This window comes from Amblyomma maculatum, chromosome 5, assembly GCF_055883805.1.
Source record: "Amblyomma maculatum isolate TAMU_Amacu chromosome 5, ASM5588380v1, whole genome shotgun sequence".
Classification (NCBI taxonomy): Eukaryota; Metazoa; Arthropoda; class Arachnida; order Ixodida; family Ixodidae; genus Amblyomma; species Amblyomma maculatum.
The window spans coordinates 114801294-114823354 of record NC_139348.1 but is presented as its reverse complement, the minus strand read 5'-3'; the positions used below and the strand labels follow the sequence as shown (position 1 = coordinate 114823354).

The window sequence follows — 22061 nt, the reverse complement described above, 5'->3', positions numbered from 1 at the left end:
TTATAATGACAGGATTTACTTATGGCTTAAAGACCTTTGCTAGATGTCGTTTTACCTAAAATATAGAAGCTGGTGGTTGGTCTCCTCAGTGGCAGTAATAAAGTGCAGATCAAGAATAATATTGTACTAAATGCACTCTTCTACTTAAACTGAATAAATTAGGAACAACACATGGAACTGTATCGCAGAGTTAGTTTCGTACACAAATAATTGGATATTTTTACGTCGATCGATAATTCTATTTTGCACTTCCCACTCTAGCAATGAAAAAGAACCATTGACTGCAAAAGTTTACAATAAGCTGATGTAGCAAGAAGCTGCTCAGTTATCTGCCAATTGGTAAAACAGGCATGTGTTATTTTTGTAACATTTTTACTTACACTGATAAACGGCCTCAAATAGCTTTATTATAATTTTGCTTTCAGTGAAGCCAATGCCGTACAATTCCCTAATCTGCGTTCTGAACGCTGACATGAGCCAAAAGGCGGTGTCCGAGCTGCCGGAGGACGGCCTGTGCAACTTCGCCTTTTACCAGGCCTACGAGAAAGAGCACGCCATCCTCAAGGGACCCGGCGGCCCATTTGCCACAAGCCTCGAGTTGATAGTCCAGGCGGCCAGTCAGCATAACAGGACCGAATATGGCATCAGCTTCGACTTTCTGTAAGCTAATTCCTCAATTCTCGCAAGACACTAACGGTGAAGCTAAACTTTATGAGCGCTTCCTTGAACAAGACCGAACGATGCAATGCAGTTCAGTTTGCTTGTGCACTTAACGGACGCAACACAAAAAGAACAGATGTGGTTATATTAATATTTTCTGTTTTATAGCGCTGTTACACTATCCATACAGCTGAGCTGACTTGCTTCTTTATTATGGAATGTGCTCTTACCTGGACATTGTTATTTGCTCGTTTTGTGAGATTGTTACGTCAGAATAACGGGTACAGTGCGTTGACCGCGTCGTCAGTTTTCTCTGCTATCACGATACCTTCAGTCATTTTGGGTTGTTCCTTGTGCCTTCTTTAAACGCCATTATAATTTCTAAGCCTGTTAAGTGGCACATTTTGGTGTTATGTCCTTTTCTCACATGTTTGCCTCAATAGCAATAAAATGATATTAAAACTCTAATAATTATTAAGGTAAGGGAGTTGTATCTCTAACCGATAACTGAGAGAATAATTCTGAAGTTTTATGATGTGTTTCTTGTTTCCCGCTCAGGTTGTAGCGAAGAAATCCTGGTTAGAAATGTGCTTCCAAATATACCACTACAGGTTGGAACTCATTTCCGGCTTAATCTAATTTTTCTGTATCTCTCTAAAAGCCAAACCATCCTCGCTAATCCGTTTTCCCGGCACAAAAAGGCCCCAAATAACGCTACCTCATCATATTTTTTTTGTGACATAGTTTTCATGTACTAGATATTCCTCTTTTTCCTTCAGATCAATGAGCGCCACAGAGCCCCTACTTTCACAAAATATTGCGCGAACGACCCTAGAAAATCTGTGGAGGAAAAGGATATACCACTACGCGTTTCTGACCATACCGTTCTTCGACCTCGATGAGAAGAAATATAGAAAGGTGTACTACTACCTTAAGGTAAGCATTTACCTCTTTGAGACACCAGTTTTGTTTCCATGGATAAGAGCAGTTTCTCGTATAATAGTATGTTCACAAAACGTGACAGAATTTCTCACCTTTACAGCCCGATACCATAATGGTTATTTTTTGCAGCAGAAACAAAACATTCTGTCCAAGATGCAGAACTGATTAAACCAAAGTTCCCATTCCCCGACTGCAGCGCACACCCGAGAGCCAGAGGAAATGATTTATTTAAATTTCGAATGTGTGCGTTGCTGATTTAAATCCCAAACTAAATATTGGTAGTAGTGGGGAGCAACCACGACTATTTAAAAAAAGACTTAGGAGGGTCAGTTCAAAAATTACATCTACAATTTTGTTTTCGAAAATAAAAAGGAACATTTGTCTCCTTTAATTTCGCTCACCATGCGGAAGGCTGACAATTCTGCATTTTTTGTAGACAATGTTCCGTCCGTTTTACGCATTTTTGTAGGAGTCGGGGCAATTTTTGTGTGTGTCTTTCATACCATCTAGCCGCCATCTCGTTGCTGAAGCGCTTAACTATTTCTGTGGAGCTCCTTCTTGGCAGATTTTTGTTAGTATTAGAAACAAATGATAGTCGCTAAATTCCAATTCAAACTGCTGTTTGGGGAGGGGGGTGGCAACGTGGGTGAAAGCGTAGTCGCGGGGGACTTGCGCACTTGCTCAAAATTCCTGTTTTGGTCCCTTAACGTGTCATTCAGATGTTCACGAAAAAAAGTGTGACGGATACAGCGCCTTTTCCTTCCTCGGAACCAATTATTATTAGTAATATTGGTAATGATATTATAATTATTATTTTTGTATTATTATTATTATTATTATTATTAGCTTGTGCGGTGCGCTGCTTCGCAGTGTGAGCGTCCTCTCGTCGAGCGTCCTCTCGTTGTCTCCGTGGGCAATCCTACCCGTGAGGAGCAGCCATCTGTGGACTACTCCGCCGCTCTTCATCGAGGGATGACTCCTGGAGATATTCCCTGTTCATCTTCTGCCTCTGCTCCTCGCCGTGCGGTTGACTTACCCAGTGAGATGAAGAAGCACCGAAGTCGAGCCATTACTGGCGCATCGAGCTCATCTGTCCTGAACGTTGCCATTTACCAAAAGAAGCGTCCGAAGACTATTTTCGTCTCTAAACTCAGTCCCGATACTACATCGGTAGACCTTACCAACCATCTAAAATCAGTGAATATTACTCCCATTTCCTGCCGGCAGCTGAAAACAAGGTACGACTCCTACTCGTCCTTCCATATTGAAGTTGATGAAGAATCCTACAGTAAGCTTGTTGAGCCTTCGATGTGGCCGATGGGTTGCATATACAAGGACTTTCGTGGGAAGCTTTACGACGATATGCTTCATCCCTCTGAACTGACGCAAAATTGCAGTGGCCCCTAATTTGGATATCTATTATCAAAACGCCCGAGGTCTTCGGACTAAGGGATCAGAATTTTTTTCTAGCGTCTTGTCCTCTTGTTATACCGCTGTTGTGGTTACCGAAACCTGGCTGTGAAGTGATATTCCTTCCAATGATTTCTTTCCAAATAATTACTCTGTTTTTCGTAGCGACCGCCCTGAAACAGGTCCCAAATCAAGAGGAGGTGGAGTGCTCATTGCTATTGACAGTTTTGTGAAGTGTGTTCGACGTTCCGATCTGGAAACTGTTGAAGAATGTGTGTGGCTCGAGCTCACTTTAAATCGACATGAAAAACTTTTACTTGCAGCTTTCTACATTCCTCCGAATCTACCTCCTTCAGCCTATGATGATGTTCTGCTCTCAATCGAACATGTTATAACCCGTCATAGCAAACACAAACTTCTTATTTTAGGTGATTTTAATACTCCTGGTATCAACTGGAACTCACTTATTTCTTCTCACAACAATCATTACATATTAAGTAAGTGTAACGCTCTACTTGATTTCATAGCCTTTAACTCTTTGCAGCAACACAATTTCATTGAAAACTGTTGCGGTAATATTCTTGACATCTGTCTATCGAATTTTGAAAGTGTTCGAGTCTCGAGTTCGGACATACCGCTGACTCGCTGTGACAAATTTCACCCTCCGCTTCTAGTTACTACTGCTGTCTCTGCCTCACCTTCTACTAACTCAGATCGGGTGGGGAATTCGCCCCGTTTCGCGTATGCACGTGGTGATTATGTCGGTCTTTTCAATTTCTTCTCTTCCGTCGACTGGTCCCTTTTAAATGACATTAATGATTCAGATGGACAAGTCAGTCGCTTTACAGAAATAGTTCTTGATGGTATGCGTCGGTACATACCTTTGCATACTCCTACGCGTAGGAAGTTCCCTTCCTGGTTTTCAAGGGAACTAATAACGGCGTTAAAGCTCAAGGAACGGGCCCATCGTAAAGCGAAACGCCCTGGGTTTCACAATTGGGCAGATGAGTTTCGCCGTGTGCGTTCTCTTTGCAAACGCTTATACAAGCGGGACTACGACTCCTCTCTTGAGTCTTTAGAGAGGTATGCCTCAAATCGTCCTAGTCAGTTCTGGCGTTACGTTCGCAAGCGTTCCATTAAATCAGATTTAAGTATCAGCTTAGTTGACTCTCAGGGTTCGGAAATTCGGGATGTTGCCGACAGTTTTGCACAACATTTTTCCTCCGTTTACAAACATCCACATTGTGATTCCGTTTGCCTCCCATCTGGTGCACTATCTAATTCCATTCTCTTTGACGAGGAGTTGATAACTGAGAGTCTTAAGCGTCTGAAACCATCTTTGTCTCCTGGACCTGATGGCATTCCAGCTGCCATAATAAAAGCCTTCAGTTATATCTTCGTACCAGTACTGACTGCCATATTTAATAACTGTTTAAAAAATGCTGCCTTTCCTCGCGTGTGGAAAATGGCACGCGTGTTTCCTGTCTTCAAGTCTGGAAACAAAACTGATGTTTCCAATTATCGTCCGATTTCTCTTCTATGTGCAACCTCTAAGCTTTTCGAATTAGCTTTGCACAGCGTACTTTCCTTCCATCTCAAACATATCATACTACCGAATCAACATGGCTTCATGTCGGGTCGCTCTACTTCCACCAACCTAGTGACGTTTATGACGTATGCCTCTGCAGCAGTCCTTCAGAGGGGTCAGGTTGACACTGTGTATTGTGATATGAGCAAAGCTTTCGACGTTGTTACTCACTCACTACTTCTTGAAAAACTTCTACTCTCTGGCGTTGAAGTCTCTCTCGTAGCCCTCCTACGCAACTATCTCCTTGATCGCTTCTGCTTTGTCAGTGTCAATGGACAGACTTCTTTCGTTTACCCTGCAACGAGTGGAGTTCCTCAAGGTTCAGTACTAGGCCCGCTTCTCTTCTCCGTTTTTATTAATGATGTTTCCTCGGCGATAAAGAACTCCTCGTTTCTTCTTTATGCTGATAATATAAAAATATTCAAGGTAATACATTCTTTTCAAGATTGCGTGTTGTTGCAATCGGACATATCTGCTTTTTCTGATTGGTGTGCGATGAATCGACTTACCCTCAATTCTTCCAAAACTAGGGTTGTGTCCTTTACTCGTAAAACACATAGCTTTCTCTACCATTATTCTGTCAATTCTGTGCTGTTGGATAGGGTTGATGAAATTAATGACCTTGGTGTACTTTTTGACCGCACCCTCAGCTTCTCCTCTCACACTAAACGCATTGCTCAGCGGGCTATGCGCACACTCGGATTCGTTTGCAGACTTTCGAGAGAGTTCCATACTCCACTTCCGTTCCTAAAACTGTACCTGTCCATATGCCTCCCGGTCTTGGAGTATGCGTCGGTTGTTTGGAATGGCACTTGCAAATCGAACTTGGACAAGGTTGACAGAGTACAAAAAAAATTTTTACGGATATTTCATTATCGTTTTCCTTTCGCAACTTCCCCCTCTCGCTCCACCAGGAGCGCCCAACTGAATCTTCCTTCCCTTCACTGCCGTCGTATCAGACTTGATATCATATTTCTGTACAAACTCCTTCATGGCCATATTATGTGCCCTCAGCTCTTAGAGTACATCCTACTGCTCGTTCCGCGAAAGAGCATGAGGGAATTCAGACCATTTCAGGTTTCTCCTCTTCATTCCCACTCCCCTCTGGACAGGATGCAGTGGTTATTTAACTCTTTTTGTCCTCACCTTGACATCTTCCAAAACTCGCTCTGTTCATTTACATTGGATGTTCGTAGCGTTGTATTCTAAATAGTACTTTATCACATATAACTCCCACTTTCTAGCCTTAAATTGTATTTACTTCACTTTTTGCTTTTTCTCCTGTTCAATGCTGTCTGTATCTTGAACTACTTTTTATCCGCTTCTTGCTTATATTTCAACTTTAAACTTTATATTCGAATCTTACTGTCCCTTGTTCAATTTTACTTCTTTATTGTATTATTCTGTATTTCTAGCCTGTGTTTTAAGTACCATGCACTTGTTGCGCCTGGATTGGTTGTTTATTTTATGTATATTTCTATATTACTATAATCAATGTCAGTCATCTGTTTTTTTTTTCTCTTCTACCTACCGTTCTTTTTTTTTTTCTTTATTTCCTGGTGTGCTAAAAAATTCTCTCACTGTGTATATAAGTGATGATACTCATTGTTTGCTTAATTTCCGTGATACTTTTCGTCTCAGTTTCATTTCATGTATTATTTATTTCTTTTTTTTGTGTTCTCTCTGTGTGTGTAAACATGTTTGTGCTTTTTCATTTTTTTTTTGTGCTGCAGCACAAAGACCACATGGTTGTTCCTGCGCACATTAAATAAAGATTGATTGATTGATTGATTGATTATTATTATTATTATTATTATTATTATTATTATTATTATTATTATTATTATTATTATTATTATTATTATTATTATTATTATTATTATTATTATTATTATTATTATTATTATTATTATTATTATTATTATTATTATCATTATTATTATTATTATTATTATTATTATTATTATTATTATTATTATTATTATGCGCAACTTCCAACTTGCGCAACTTGCGCAACTTCCCCCTCTCGCTCCACCAGGAGCGCCCAACTGAATCTTCCTTCCCTTCACTGCCGTCGTATCAGACTTGATATCATATTTCTGTACAAACTCCTTCATGGCCACATTATGTGCCCTCAGCTCTTAGAGTACATCCTACTGCGCGTTCCGCGAAAGAGCATGAGGGAATTCAGACCATTTCAGGTTTCTCCTCTTCATTCCCACTCCCCTCTAGACAGGATGCAGTGGTTGTTTAACACTTTTTGTCCTCACCTTGACATCTTCCAAAACTCGCTCTGTTCATTTACATTGGATGTTCGTAGCGTTGTATTCTAAATAGTACTTTATCACTTAAAACTCCCACTTTCTAGCCTTAAATTGTATTTACTTCACTTTTTGCTTTTTCTCCTGTTCAATGCTGTCTGTATCGTGAACTACTTTTTATCCGTTTCTTATATTTCAACTTTAAACTTTATATTCGAATCTTACTGCCCCTTGTTCAATTTTACTTCTTTATTGTATTATTCTGTATTTCTAGCCTGTGTTTTAAGTACCATGCACTTGTTGCGCCTTGAAGGGTTGTTTATTTTATGTATATTTCTATATTACTATAATCAATGTCAGTTATTTGTTGTTGTTTTTTTTCTCTTCTATCTACCGTTCTTTTTTTTTTCTTTATTTCCTGGTGTGCTAAAAAATTCTCTCACTGTGTATATAAGTGATGCTACTCATTGTTTGCTTACTTTCCGTGATACTTTTCGTCTGTTTCATTTCATGTATTATTTATTTATTTTTTTTGTGTTCTCTCTGTGTGTGTAAACATGTTTGTGCTTTTTCATTTTTGTTTCTTTTTTTTTTATTTGTGCTGCAGCACAAAGACCACATGGTTGTTCCTGCGCACATTAAATAAAGATTGATTGATTGATTATTATTATTATTATTATTATTATTATTATTATTATTATTATTATTATTATTATTATTATTATTATTATTATTATTATTATTATTATTATTATTATTATTATTATTATTATTATTATTATTATTATTATTATTATTATTATTTCGAATCACCCGTTTGAGCTGTTCAAGGGCCTCGCAATACCTGTCACCATTATTTTTGGTCTGAGGACCCATGAAGATTACTAAACAGATCGCATTCTAACCCCTAAACACAGTTGACGTGCCAATTCTGGCAGCCTGGGTTCACTTGATTTTACGTCGCTTGGTTGAAGACGAAAACTGCCACCCACGTGGTCCTTGTATGCTCCTAGGTGTGAAGTGGAATGCCGAGGCTCGGTCACCCGTAACAAGAGAAGCCAAAACGTTGTTCGTTGGTCCTCCAAAGCGCCGATTGTATTCGCAGGAGATGACGATACATTGCAGTTGATGGCATGAATAGAAGTATGAAGACTTCTAGAAACGTCAGAAACCTAAATAGAGAGACGGTCGAGAGCGATCCTCTGATATTACCGTATAATATCTTTAACCTTCTCTGCTGTCTCGCCAGAAGATTTCGATCTCTCCCTTCATTATTCGTTGTGAATTTAAGTGCTACATGCGGCAAATATCCTAGACCACTTCTGAACTATACCACTTCATGTCCCTCTTTATAGGTGTGTCAACCAGCAATAAATTTAGATAGGTTGAGCGCCTCTTACGTTCAGAAACAATGACTGCTCGAGCTTCAAATGACACGCTACTGAGAAAAGGGACTCCATTTCAAACGACAGCGACCGTCCGTTGCAGGCATATAGTCATGGCTTGCTTCTAGGAGGCGCAAGAATTAAAACAACAATGTGTAGAGCAGCTGCACGAATACTATCGCCGCAGCCCCACCCCCGGTAAAATAGTATTTTGGTATCTCGAGAACTATGCGCCTCTTTGCGTGGGATGATTTACTGTGTGAATCTAAGAGCGTAAAAACTGCTTTATGTGCAACAGCGCAGGAAACCCAGTTCATGTAAATATATGCCTGCTGTCTACACCGGACTCTTTTGCTGTCTACACCGGAGACGATTCCACGAATCCACAAAGGATTTCTAAATGAAAGCGCTGTTTAATGTGTGGTAAAATAAACATTTAATATTCTTGCGTTGTGACGAACTGAAAGCCTACGGATTTTAGCGAGAAGTTTCGCATTGTGCTATGAGGCTTTCCATAGCAGTGTCTACAAACACACAAAAAGGTATTTCAAGTAATGCAATAAATTTAAAGCTGAGGACGAGCAATGTTCAATCCCCCTCCCTCTCCTCTCTTCTTTTTAATTTAGACTTTCTTGTGCCCACGGTTTTATTGTCTGCAATAAAAACTTAGCAACAGTAATAATTTTCTCGTTTCAATCAGCTTTCTTCCAAAGTCCCGTTTTCGGACTTGGTGTTTTCTGTCCGCACTGTGAACTAATTTTCCACTCAGCTTAGAGCAGCGTGACACGGTGTACACAAATAATTACCTTAGGCGTAGCTATAGTCATAATTCAAGTGTGACCAAAGCATAAAAGAGAAGGTAAAATTGGATAGCTTCCTCTGAATTCCGGCATCATTCTTTTTGCTTTGTGTAAAAGCCCACGTCATTTCGCCCTCTGAAAGCAAACAAATAAATAAAGGACATCTTTCACTGTCGATAGCCATTACGGTCTCTCATTTTTTTACCTGTGCAGGACGTGGACAAAATTCTTCACAAAGGACTGAAACCACCGCGGCCGTGCTATTATCTCGTCGGCGAGTCATTTTATATTGAACCCTGGATAAACTTTGCTTTCAACAATATCAGGTGAGGGGCCTATGTTCAATCCACGGAATGAAATATACGAAATGTTTCACCAATTTTACTGTATTTTGTTTTTTTTTTTTGTGAAATTCAATGTCCTGAAACCAGTAGACTATCAAGAACACAAGAGTGGAAGTTTGTAGAAAATTTAGCACAAGGGGCGTCTTGATGTTCGCTGACACTGCAAGTTGAAAGTGCCGGCCGCCTCGGCAAGGAGTTAAAACGAAAGGAAAAGACGAATTCTTATGTTTGAGTAGATACACCATTTAGGTGATGGTACGCTCAAAAATTCTTTTTCGCCTTCACGCAGGGAAAGAATGCACATCCACGGCGCGGTTGTGTATGGCCACCTTGTTTTTGACGATCGAGGTAAAGGACAGATCCTTCCGCCCACCTTCTGGAACTCCACGCTTATCAATGCGGAGGTGTACAAATACAATCTGGTGAGCATTTACCGCAACTATCCACCTATGACATATGTCAGTGTTCTGTCTTGAAAAGAAGCAGGAAGTGGGCAGAAGACGATGTGCTGATTAAAGAAAGGTGAAACAGTGTTCGCTTCTATTTGTGCATTTTGTTTGTCCATAGCCTTACGTTCTGCCATGCTTTTCCAACTTTAACAGGGGTTAATGTTGTTCTAATAAAAACCGTCCTCGCTATTTATCGATAACAGCGCCAATGACATCTGTTTCTATAAGCTACCGCGTTGAGTTGTACCGCAAAGGAACAATACTTCAGGACTTGTCGACTTGAAAAAAAAAAAAAAAAAACCTTGATTGATGTAATTTCAGTCTTCGTTTACAGCATCTTAGCCAAGGTGCGCAGGCGTGTAAGCACGTGTAAGCGCTGTCACAATAAAGCCCTGTGGGGGATGAAATCTAATGCCATGAGTGTTTGCAGCGTCATCAGGGCCGCTACAGCCGCACCGCCTCCAAATTGCCTCCACTTTCGTGTGACGTCATTAAGCTTTGCATCCTTGCCACCTTGGCATCTTCCTTATCGTTCCCGGACAAGCTTTCACTTCAGATGCTCCGACGCTACTTAAACCATTGACTGGCACTTCACAACAACACTGTGAAATATATTTTGCTGACGGAGCGATGGTATTAAAGTGAAAGAACTTTATATAGGAACATAAAAAGCTGTTTTGCACTTAATTGTGAATTTATAAGCACATTTCTGTGCTTTGTGGGAGAGCGATACACAGAACAGCTAAGATCAAGACAACTGCATCACGTGTAAGTGAACATTTGGTGAGATAATACATATAGGTTGCTAATGAAGACGTAAGAATAGGCTGCCAAATGTTTTGAGGAAATGTGTTTTCTACTTATTTATGGGCCTGTAATTGCCGCAATATGCAGCGAAATTTAGATTTTTGTACTAATAAAAACGCTGCACAGACGGGCAGAATTACCGTATCATCATCTCTAGAAAGACATTCTCAAGATGAAAATGAAAGAAGACACATGCGTGTCGCCATCTCCGACCGCCTTCGCACAAAAATGCGTGTGTCGACACCAAGTGTTGAACGTGCACCTGAGAGGCTATGCTGAGCTTCCATTTATTGAGGCAAGAAAAAAAAACCTGTTCTCATCGGCTTGGAGGAACTAGTTCAGGGGTTGAAGCAGGCTCTATTATTTCGGAGCAGCTCAGAGAGCAGTATTAATGTCATTTTGAAGCAGCTTTGGAGTAATAAAACAAGTTTTGATGCATTCGAGTTATGTTTTGGAGCCTTTTTGTAAAGTCAAAACCTTTATTTTTATATTTTTATTTGCCTGACTTACAAAAGCAAGTTATTTGCTTTTTTTATTCAAATTTTAATGCTTCCCTGACTATGCAAGCATGCATGGCAACACACATCTTCAAAACATGCATAAATGCCTAAAATAGCAGCTGACCTCAGCGATGACTCTAAACAGACTAGTGCTTCCTTGTCCACTCTATAACTTAGTACAAATTTGGAATTAAAAAAAATTGACTTTTGTTGACTAGACCTTACAGAAAAGTGTGGAATCTGCCACTTTGTTGTGCTCAAGCATTGCCACTAGTCTAGAATCCACATCAGTGAGAACCATGTTTCCGCTTTCTCTCTCTACTTCGTATCACTTCCGGTCCCATGCCTGAGCCGAGAAATTCCTGAAAACTGGTTTGTAGTTTCCCCAAAGAGGATCAGCACTCGAGGGTAGTCTTTTCCACCTTCAGCAATTGGCTCTTGATGTCTTTTTTTTTATTTAAAGACACTGGCACATCCGCAATTCCGGCATGTTTGCGATAAGCTGGCTTTCCAACCGCCTTGAGAAGGTTTCTAGTGATTAGCATCTTCGATGCGTCACCCCAAAAATGATTCAAGTATGATTTTGTTTCACGCATGCTTTGTAAAACTGTTATAGAAAAAGAGGCTCACAGCTGGAATACCTTCCCTCTTGCACCCCAGAAGCGCTAGAATTGAACATGTTATGCATCTGGAAAAGTTTCCTGATTGCTCGTGGTGTTTTTCGGAAACTGCATCACGTGTCTCTCCACAGACTATTGAAAAGGCTGGGAGGAAATGCTATGTCACATGAAGAGCCTTTTTCCACAAATAATCGCTTCCAATTGCTCCGGTCACGTTTTAAATTTACTTGCAAAAATATCCATCATTGATCCAAATATGCTTTTGTAGACTATAAAACACAGTATTATATTAGGCACAGCATAAGGTCTATTATATCTCTGCAGCCGGTGCGCTGTCATCATTTCAACTATGGTAGCTTCCAAATTAAGGATGGACAGCTCAAAAGTTGCCATCAGCCTACTGTACTTCTCACGGCTACAGTGTAGTACAATACTACGGCGGGTAATTGCATCGGATTAGGTTTTTTGCAGGCAATACAATGGTTAACTGAGCAGAACAAAGCAGCATTCTGCTAAATTTGAAGATATTACACTTAGGCAGTTAGTTTAGAGCAGGTTTGTAGTAATATTTTTCTTCGGAGCCGGATGGAGCAGGAAAAACTGTTTGTAGCAGACTGGAGCAAATGAAGCAGCAATTCCGCCCCTAAACGTTCGTATTGGTATCTAACGTATCTGAAATCTAAATTCAATTTTAGCGATGACAAATATTCTTCTTTACTGTTAGAAAGACGTGAAAATGACATACAAACAGCAAGAAAACTGAGTTACACAGATAATGCTTTCTTAATTTGGTCGTTTCTTGTATGCTAGTTGATAATGGAATGGATCCATTTCAACCTTCAGCTAAGCATTTCCTCATAACTCGATCTCAGTCAAACGCATTTTCAGATGATGGCAGAGATATTGCCAGTAATTTTGCTGCAGACCGAAGAACGTCTGTCATAGAATGTAATGGTAGGTAGATTAAGTAAGAATAATGTTACGATCCGGCAAGCCGATGAAGAAAGACGACAGAACATGGCGGATGGCGATAGTAGATGACGTTTATTGATTATGTTAGCGGGCCTATCGCGAATGCTGCTGCCCACGCCACTGCCCGCTTTTTCTTTGTTGCTTGTCCGTAACATGACCCGGGGCCACCGAGCGATTGTCCCGATCATGGACGATGACGTTTACCGATGTTGATGATTCCATGGCATGATGATGGGCATGTCTGGATGCTTGAAGAAGAGAAAGAAGGCAGAATAGAACTGCTTGCGGCACGATGATTCCAGATGAACCTTGGCCCAGGACACTCTCGGGCCACATATTACCACGACTCGATGACGGAAGCCAAGGCACGCACCGCATGGCATAGGCAGGGAAGGATGTCTTGAATTGTAGCGATGTCTTGGTCGACGGGTCTTTGGTCGGCACATCTGGTCAATTGGGGTCACATATGGTTGTTTGGGTCTCTTCTTGTGTCTTGTGGTCATGTGTAGCCTCTCGGGTCAGTCTCTCCTTCGTCGTGTCTAGTGGTCGGGACGGAGGGATGGGGCGGAGGAGCGGCAAGGTCTTGTTGGTTCCGGCAGGCTGGGGAACAGCCATGCGATACCTCCTAACCTTCAGCTTACGGCGCAAGAAGTCGGAGGGCACCGAAGTCCCGGACCAGGATGAGGGGGTGATAATGAAGTACCTCGAACTTCCAACCAAATGTTACGATGCGGCAAGCCGATGAAGAAAGACGACATAACATGACCGATGGCGATGGTAAATGACGTTAATTGTATATGTTAGCGGGCATAGCACGAGCGCCCTTGCCCGCGCCACTGCCTGCTTTTCCTTCGTTGCTCTTCCGTAACGATATTCAGTCCTATTCGTGTTGGCTACCCTTAAAAAAATTAACTCATAGCACGTCACATTCATTATTGCTTCGTGTGTTGTCGGTTAAGGTTTTGGTATATTCTGCGAAGTTTGACGTGCTTCATAGGTACTGCTTATGTTCCACCAGTTATCTTGGTACATTACAGATACCGGCGAATATCTAGTACTAAACTTTTTTAGCATTGTTGAGTTCGTAACATAAGCATCAATCAGTAAACAACAGTGTCGATGGTATAAGGTTCTCAACTATTATGCAGTTCCGAAGAGGATTTTGGTATATGCCTTCAGACAAGCACCTAAAATGCAGATGTGGGCGGAGGGCGTGGCGATACTAAAAAATTACGTGATTGTTGCGAAGCGTTTGGTAACGTATGTGAATGTTCATACAGAACAGATAGTTTTGTTTAATCCTCGGTGAAATTTCTGAGCTGTGAATGCTCTACTCCTGATTCTGCGGAGGCAGGGCCTGATCAGGGCCGCGTCGGCCGCCTATCGATGGAGTACGAAAAGGAAGCCGCTAGAGTGCTATGGATACGTACGTTTGCTGTTTGCTGCCTTTTCTTGCCATACCACGTCCAATACCCTACCGTCAAGTGCCCTGCAATGTAGCACCGTATCGCTGCTTACGATATAATGCACTGCAATACTACCGGGTGTCCAAGCTAACCTTAGTCAAGGGTTAAATATTAAAATTTTTAGATAGGTTAAAAACCACTTGTATAAAGCTGCCAGCCATCGGGCGCACCACAAGAAATTTTTCAACTTATCAGTAATTAAGATACAATGTTTCTAGGTTAGTAAGTATATTTTAGACAATAAATGTGATGTGCATATTTGGAGACCCCCTTCTGGAACTCCCATTGCAAGGGGGAACAGCGCAAGTTACACACGGACAAAAAGGGGAGGACGAGACACACACAGCGCTGATTTACAACAAAAGGTTTATTTCAGACACGTCGGTAAATATACAGTAGCATAAAGGGATACCACAGCAATCTATTTAGAAACAGTCATTGCCACCAGAAAACATACAGGAAAACACAGATCATCCGGCTCCCGATAAAAACTCCAATTCTTTATCTGTTAGGGTTATGGAGGGGGTGCTGACACAATGCTCTTTAAGATGCGCAATGTTTAAGGCTTCAATAATCTCTCGCATGGTCTCGTCACCGCACCTGCTTATCACGCTCGTGTTGCCCAACTGAGGGATGTATTTGCAATCTCGGCAATGAATGCCCAGATGGCCCGAGATACGTTGCGTAAAATCGTAATTGTGCTCAGACAATCTCTTCAGTTGTAAGTCAGCGCTTGTGTGTCTCGTCCTCCCCTTTTTGTCCGTGTGTAACTTGCGCTGTCCCCCTTCTGTGAATCAACTAGCCCACGATGTTTTGTTTTGTTCCCATTGCAATTATTTGCGATAAAGAAAGCCTCACGTGCATCGCTTTTCTAAGCTGTCAAGAAAGCCCGCGAAACGCAAAAAATATCACGTGACTAACGCATTTGTACGCCACGATTGTGGTACCTCACGCGTGGTTTGAGTGAACAAAATTAGCTGCGGCCGTGACTCGAAAGCCAGTACTAGCGGTAGGCGGATATGTTAACGACGGTTGCAGACAGCGCGGTGAGCTCGCTGCAAATTGCCCCGTCACCTGCGCCGACTGCGGGAAGCGGACAAAGAAACCACCCTAGCCGTATCAGCCTGCAGCTGCAACAGGTCGTGGAGCCAAGGTTGCAGCTGATTATGTTCACTGAAACCAAGTTTGAGAGCAGTACAATCATGGCACACAATGTCGCCAGTCACCTGAAATTTTTTTGTAATTCGCGGGCTTTCTTTAGAGCATGAAAAAAAAAAAAACGATACGCGTGACACTTTCTTTATCGGAAATAAATGGGATGGGGGTTTTAGTAGCTGCTCTCCAACTTTGCAAATTCATTGTCTAAAGGCAATAGTGAGAAAATTAGAAAATTATTTTAATGACTATAATCAGGTTATTCCAAAATAAACAATATTCTCTGCGGCGCGCCACATGCTGGCAGGTTTGCACGAGTGGTTTCTCCAGCCTACCTCAAATATTTCATTTTTAACCCATACCTAAATTAGTTTGAACACCCTGTATATTTTGTGACATCTTATCATAGCATGCGGTACCATTGAGCCATTAAAAAAAAAAACATGCTTACATCTTTGGCAGGACACCGCGCACTGGGCGCTCAGCGTACTGCCGCTAAAGAAGCTGGACTACACCCAGTTCTTTCTGGCGGTCACCACAGGTGGGCGCTACTATACACCCACCAAGGGAGACAAATGCGAAATCCTCGCCAGGAACGGTTACCTCACCACGGAGCCACTGCACGTTGACATTGGTCAGGTAAGGACTGCGCAGAACGCGCTTTGCTCTAGATCCTTGTATTTCTCACATGTGCATAATTCTCAGAGATTGTCATGCGTGGCTATCTATGATAAGAGCATAATTTTGCCTTGGAGTGATTTCCATGCCAGTTTACATAATAAGGATGTATTAGGTGCTTGTGGCCAAAAGATACGCGATTGCTGCCAAACCTTTTTTCCCCTCTACAAGCCAATGGGCCCATAGTATAACAGCACTTGTTTATCGGTTAAGTCTCCTGGTTACATACCCCCCCCCCCCCTCCCCCGTTCTTTGCTTTGTTAGGTTTGCCGTATGCCTGTGAGAATAAAGCTGATGTCCCGAATTTGTATTTGTGATGTTCGCGAAGACAATAAGGAGCCAGTAATTTGTTCTTGTGTCTCAAATATGATTTTCTCATGACAAAGACATTTCTCGCATTTAACCCTGCGGCCATTAGTGAAATTCTAAGTTGGTATTCAATTTGCGCGCATTTTATCGCTTCGATACGTTTTAATAAGCCCAATGTAATTTCAAGCATGATCCGCCAATTGCTGAAGTGTGTCGGTCAATAACTTTGGAAGCCTCAATGAACAGTTCTTAACCTGGTCTACGCAGGTCACACTTTTGTCGAGGTAGACTGAATGAATTCTAGAGCTCCTATAAGAATGAACCTTCTTTGAACATTCTGTAAACGTCCAGCGGCCTGCTCCTATTCTGTAGCTGCATAGCTTTCGAGGTAAGCTGCATTGTCAAGATACCAAAAACAGGCATCGCTCTTGTCCTCAGTTATAATATCGCATTGTGGTGAAGGTTAATATGATATTTTCAACACTCCCCTCTGTTAGAATAAACAGAGCTGAACACCTGTAGTTCAATTTTTTTTCAATTACACTAATGCAGAAAGACTAGATATTATATAAAAGTTTGATTTGCTAACATAAGCAGGCATATCAGGATGGTGGCCTATTGAAAGTCACGCTTCCCTAACACAGTTATATGTTTTGCTCAAGCCTAAAGCAAATGTTGAAAAGGTATGCTGCATTAATGTTTCTTTTTGAGTAGATTAGGAGCAATGAAACGTTTAGTGTTTTGTGCCCTCTTTTTTAATGCTCTTCATATTTTAATGCGCATTGTCAGCAACGAATCTTGACCACCATGTTCAATTCTGGTACCACACGTCTCTTATCCTTTGTCCCTACCAACAGTTTTGCAAGAACAAAGAGTGGTCCGGGGGCTTCCGCGAGGACACTCCTATGGGCCCTTTCTTCGCCAACCCGAAGATCGAAAGGGTTGTCACCTACGATGACGAGCGGTCGCTCCGTGAAAAGGTGAGCCCAGGTTGACGTGTTTTTGCTAGCTAGTATTGCGATTCTATTTGTATGCTTTCCTCTTCAACGATATCCTTCATGTCTTCCCTGGACGAACGTCATTTGTGCTGCGTTCTGAATGCGCAATTGGTAATAACAGGGCACTCTATGCGAAAAACATATTACTGCTCATAATACAAAAGTGAAACGTGGTGTCGTTTCGCTGTTACGATCCTCTATTTAAAGTCTCATGAAGTCACAGATCTTTTCTGCAATAACTGTCGGAGGCGGCTATGCAAGTAGTACATTACATTTTGCTCATTATATGGTACATATAAGGGGTTTTCTTTTTCCATGTAAGTACCTTTTGGTTCAAGATTTCAACATGGCATTTATTCGACTGAAGCCAACCTTCGGGTTTTTAAAAGATGGCCCATCAGCGCGCACCCAACGATTGAGGTCGGCGACGGTGCCTAGAAAGAGTGCCTTTAATGCATTCGCTTTTGCTCAAGATGGTCACTCAACCACTTCCTCGCTCACGAGTTCACGCTTTCTTCTCGGTTGTCTTCTTCCTCTACGTTCGCTCGGTAAGAGCGGCGCTGAAGATTTAACACATTCCCTGCCGCTAAATCTCACGTGTTGATCTCCAAGGGTACAAGCTTCTGTATTGATCGTCTACCGATCAATCCGTCGCCGAACTTGACCTTACAGGAGCGGATATGACGATCGGCACTCTTGAAAACTATTATGACTCCGGCAGTTTCCACAACTGCCGTGGGACCGTTTTCAGCATAAACAACAATTACGTCGCCAATGTTGAGTTGACTGGCGGGCCTGCTCATTACGTGGTGCACGGAACGAAGCTGTAAGACCTACTCGTTCATCCATCTTTTCAAAAAATTCTTCGACGAGGCGTTGCCTGTATTGCTTCCGCTCTTGTCGTGGTCGCTGTTATTTCAACGTGAGCATCCTGCGGTGTCGTAGTGAGCCGGCAGCCCAGGAGTAAGTCGGAGGGCGACAAAGCACATGGCTGCCCGAAGTCTGACACGATATAGGTGTATCGGTCTGGAATTCACCACAGCTTCTACTTCTGCTAACACTGTCATCAACTCTTCAAAGGTAAGTCGTGTTTTGCCCAGAATGTTCCTCAGAGAAAGCTTTATGGTTCGTATCAATCGCTCCCACCATCTGCCCCACCATAGGGAATTAGGCACGATGAACTTTAATGCGATACCGGTGTTGTTGAGGTGTCCAGCTACTTCATTGGACCGCAATTGATGCAACCGGTGGAGGTCGCACGATGTCTTCTTGAACGCCTCGACCTTGTCAGAGTAGATGAGACGAGGTAGGCCTCTTCGGGTGACGAAACGGCGTAAGCACATCAGAAACGCTGTTGTGGACATGTTGCGGACCAACTCCAAACGCACGGCGCGGAATGTGGCACACGTGAATAACAAAATGTAGTACTTGGCGTCTCCGTTGGGCGATGATACAAAGAGCCATCCCGCAAAATTAATGTCAGTTACCTCAAATGAGTTTCTTGAAGAAAGACGTTGACTCGGAATAGATGCAAAAGGAGCGCTGGCAAGCCTATTCGGGTAAGTTGGCATAAAGAAATAGATTTCGGCACCCAGGGTTTGGTACCAAATGGTTAAAAGATTGGCCACGAGCGCACCCCTAAAGACTGAGGCCTGGGACGGTGTCTAGAAAGAGTGCCTTTAATGCATTCGCTTTTGCTCAAGATTGCGACTCTACCACGTCCTCGCTCAAGGGCTCACGCTTTCTTCTCGGTCGTCTTTTTCCTCCTTGTTCGCTCGGTAAGAAGAGAAGCGCTAAAGATTTAACCCTTGGTTTACCTTCTGTGGACACCTAAAGCATTTTTACTTAATACTAAGGTTTCGGGAATAAAGACGATAACGGAAAAGTGTGTTTGTCGTCTGTGCCGTTGAGGTGTAATTGCGGCGGAGGTTTTGATTTGTACTTCAGCTCCACGGAATCGCACACTCGTAACATCGCTGCTTTTTGCAGTAATTATGGTGGATAAGCGATATTTTGTTTCTTAAGTGTGAAAGGAGCGTCGCTGTAGAAGTTCGTCCAGGGCTTCAGTATGTCGCTGGCGATTGCACGCAAACACCCTTGCACTTGTCATTTCATATCACAGTATTGGCGGCACCGCTGGTTCAGCCGTAAGGGTGGTCTCATTACATTTCGCTTCCCATCTAGGATCAATATTATGGAGAAGGTCGCAGTGACTTTGCCGTGTTGATTCCAACCGGCGACGTATATACCTCCAATAGAATACTCTTCGTTTTTATGGTTGACGTGTGCCGAAATTAGAAGCAGATACTGCGCCTTGATTGCTGCTGAAACAAAAGTCGCTAAATATGTGTCAATTTCCCGAACTATGCCAGTCTACCAAGAAATAAAATGCGGAAAAAAAACACAAAAATAAGGGCGCTATTGAGTCCACTATTAAGGTTGAGCATAAATGTCTTGCTAATTTTCCTTGTTCCCTCCTCCTCTGCTATGGCGTCTACATCCTGATAAACTCCCAGCCAATTCACTGACACATATCTGTAGCTGACGAGCGTCTACCCACAAGTTTCTATGTCTTGTTTAATGCGGGTTTTGACTGCTTTGAAATGCTTTAGTGAGGTTTTTACCTCGTGCATGCATTATACTTGATCCATGGTACAACTAAGGCAAGCGGCGCTCGCGAATATTCTGAATAAAAGAACATCGCCCTGTAAAACATATATGCAACGGTAATATCACCGAGAGGTCGAACATATATTTTGAAGCTCTTCACTAGAGCGCCTCTAGTCAAACATACGCAGGTAAGGAGGTTAATGTCCACATATCAAATGTGCGCAGGCAGGGAGTTTAAGGTCCAAATACCGCACTTTGCCACAAACCTTCTCTTATGTTCTGCTTGGATGCTTGTATACCAGTGTAACTCCGCAATTGCAACTCCGCAATTGTACAGTGATTAGGGCACTCGACTGCTGTGCCCAAGGATACAGAATCGAATGGCGGCCATGGCGGGCCGTGATAAAGCCGCATTCATAAAGCAACACATCGTTCAATATGACAACGGACGCCTTGCTTTTCGATGAAGGCGAAAAGCAAGACGTCCGTGTGCTTTGCCATATTGAACGATGTGTTGCTTAATCAATGCGGCTTTATCAAATTTCTTCGCAGCTCACGATGCGTCAAGTTAGACATCTAATGACTGGTGACAGGCGACATTGCATCTACGTTGTTCCATGCTGTTCTAGTTTATTTTGGCCAGCTTATCTCGATGCTGCTTTGCCGTATATAAATCGGGAAAAGAAAAATCTGCGCTACCGAACAATCACGTACGAAGGAACGAGCACGACACTACAGTCGCCTTTGGTGTTTTCTCGTCCGCAAGATTGTTCTTGTAAGTTTTAATTGGAGTGTTGCGAGCATCCATAGTTGGACGATGAGCGAGCGCTTTTCCTGCAATTGACGCCGCCTAGTTACTAAAGTCTTCTACTGGAGCAAAGCAAGCTAAGAAATAGTTGATTTCTCTGCTACACCAGACTGTTCGTTTTCCACCTACGGCACCGTAACCGCTATGTGACAACATGATTCGTTGGGAACATAGGCACCTGTGCAGAAAAGTGTATTTTCTTGTCACCACATTTTAAATCCCAATAAGGCTCCTGTTTCATTTGATTGAGCGTCGTAGTGTTTGTGACGTACTCACAAGCCAAATTCAATTGTTCCTGAGGAACCATTCAAATCTTAATGCAGTCAGAACTATAGTTTAATAAGTGTCTGCACCCTGACTCGCTCTCCTCTATCGTGACCGCAGCTGTGCCTGGGCAAGAAGCGGATTCCGGCAGTCAAGTACGGCGTCGCCGTCTTCGACGCCAACCTGGACGACCCGAGTAACCTGTGCGGAAAAGGCGCTTACTCGCGTGTACGCCTATTGAAGAAGATCAAGGACTTCTTCAATGAGAATTTCCTCAGCGCCAATGACTACGATGAATGCTTAACGCTGTAAACAAATGAGCCACCCTTTTGTTTGTCGCGGCAGCTGTGCACTGATCTATACGCAACAATGGTGTGCATTTATAAATTGATTTTTGATGTCAATTTAAGTTGTGCACTCTTACCAATGGCGGCAAAAACGGAAGCATCCGGACTTTCCTGTAAATCCTTGCGGTCCTTAGAGTTCAGAACCGTAGCAAAAGCTATTTTCAATTGGTTCTTTCAATTACACTGAGGAACTCCATCTGCCACAACCTAGTACTAGAGAGGAGTAGCGAGAAGGGCGCGATTTATTTTATTATCGCGTACATTTTTAGCCAATGCTAAATGAAGGATTTTTTGGCATTACACTGTGCACACGTTACAGTGATTTCTTCGTTGCGAGCACAGGTTTCAAGGCCAGAAGGTATGGTCGCTGCTTTCATAAGACATTATTGTCGGCGACGCATATAAGGCTGAAATTGTTTTAGATTTAACGAATCTGTGAGAGCCGGTCTTTCCACTCGGCATTCGTCTACTTTGTAAAGCACTTGATCCACACACACGTCCTAACTGCGTAAGATATTAGGTTTTAGCAGAACCTATCCTTTATTTAAATCAGTACCGCAACGTCCAGTTCAGTATCAGATAAAAAAGCACAGATGAGGCTACAGTTTGACATATTTTGGCAGTCACCCCTGCTGAAGAATTGACGTAAAGGCGGGCACTAATGATCCCAGATTACGGAGACTATGCA

At 42.4% G+C, this 22061-nt stretch overlaps 1 protein-coding gene across 1 annotated transcript; it reads left to right on the top strand.

Annotated features, from left to right (window-relative positions):
• Positions 1-433: 433 nt before the first annotated feature.
• On the top strand, positions 434-21338 carry LOC146189269 (uncharacterized). The gene is made up of 7 exons (XM_084605220.1): positions 434-660; positions 1440-1596; positions 9260-9372; positions 9680-9812; positions 15822-15998; positions 17204-17326; positions 21147-21338. The coding sequence occupies exons 1-7, from the start codon at positions 434-436 to the stop codon at positions 21336-21338; spliced, it is 1122 nt and encodes a 373-aa protein (XP_084461346.1).
• Positions 21339-22061: the final 723 nt, after the last annotated feature.

Excerpts from the sequence above, each read along its gene's own strand:
- LOC146189269 (XM_084605220.1), top strand. The coding sequence starts at position 434 with ATGCCGTACAATTCCCTAATCTGCGTTCTGAACGCTGACATGAGCCAA. Across the intron at positions 661-1,439 it reads GGCATCAGCTTCGACTTTCT|ATCAATGAGCGCCACAGAGC; the intron begins GTAAGCTAATTC and ends TTTTTCCTTCAG. Across the intron at positions 17,327-21,146 it reads AGCGGTCGCTCCGTGAAAAG|CTGTGCCTGGGCAAGAAGCG; the intron begins GTGAGCCCAGGT and ends TCGTGACCGCAG.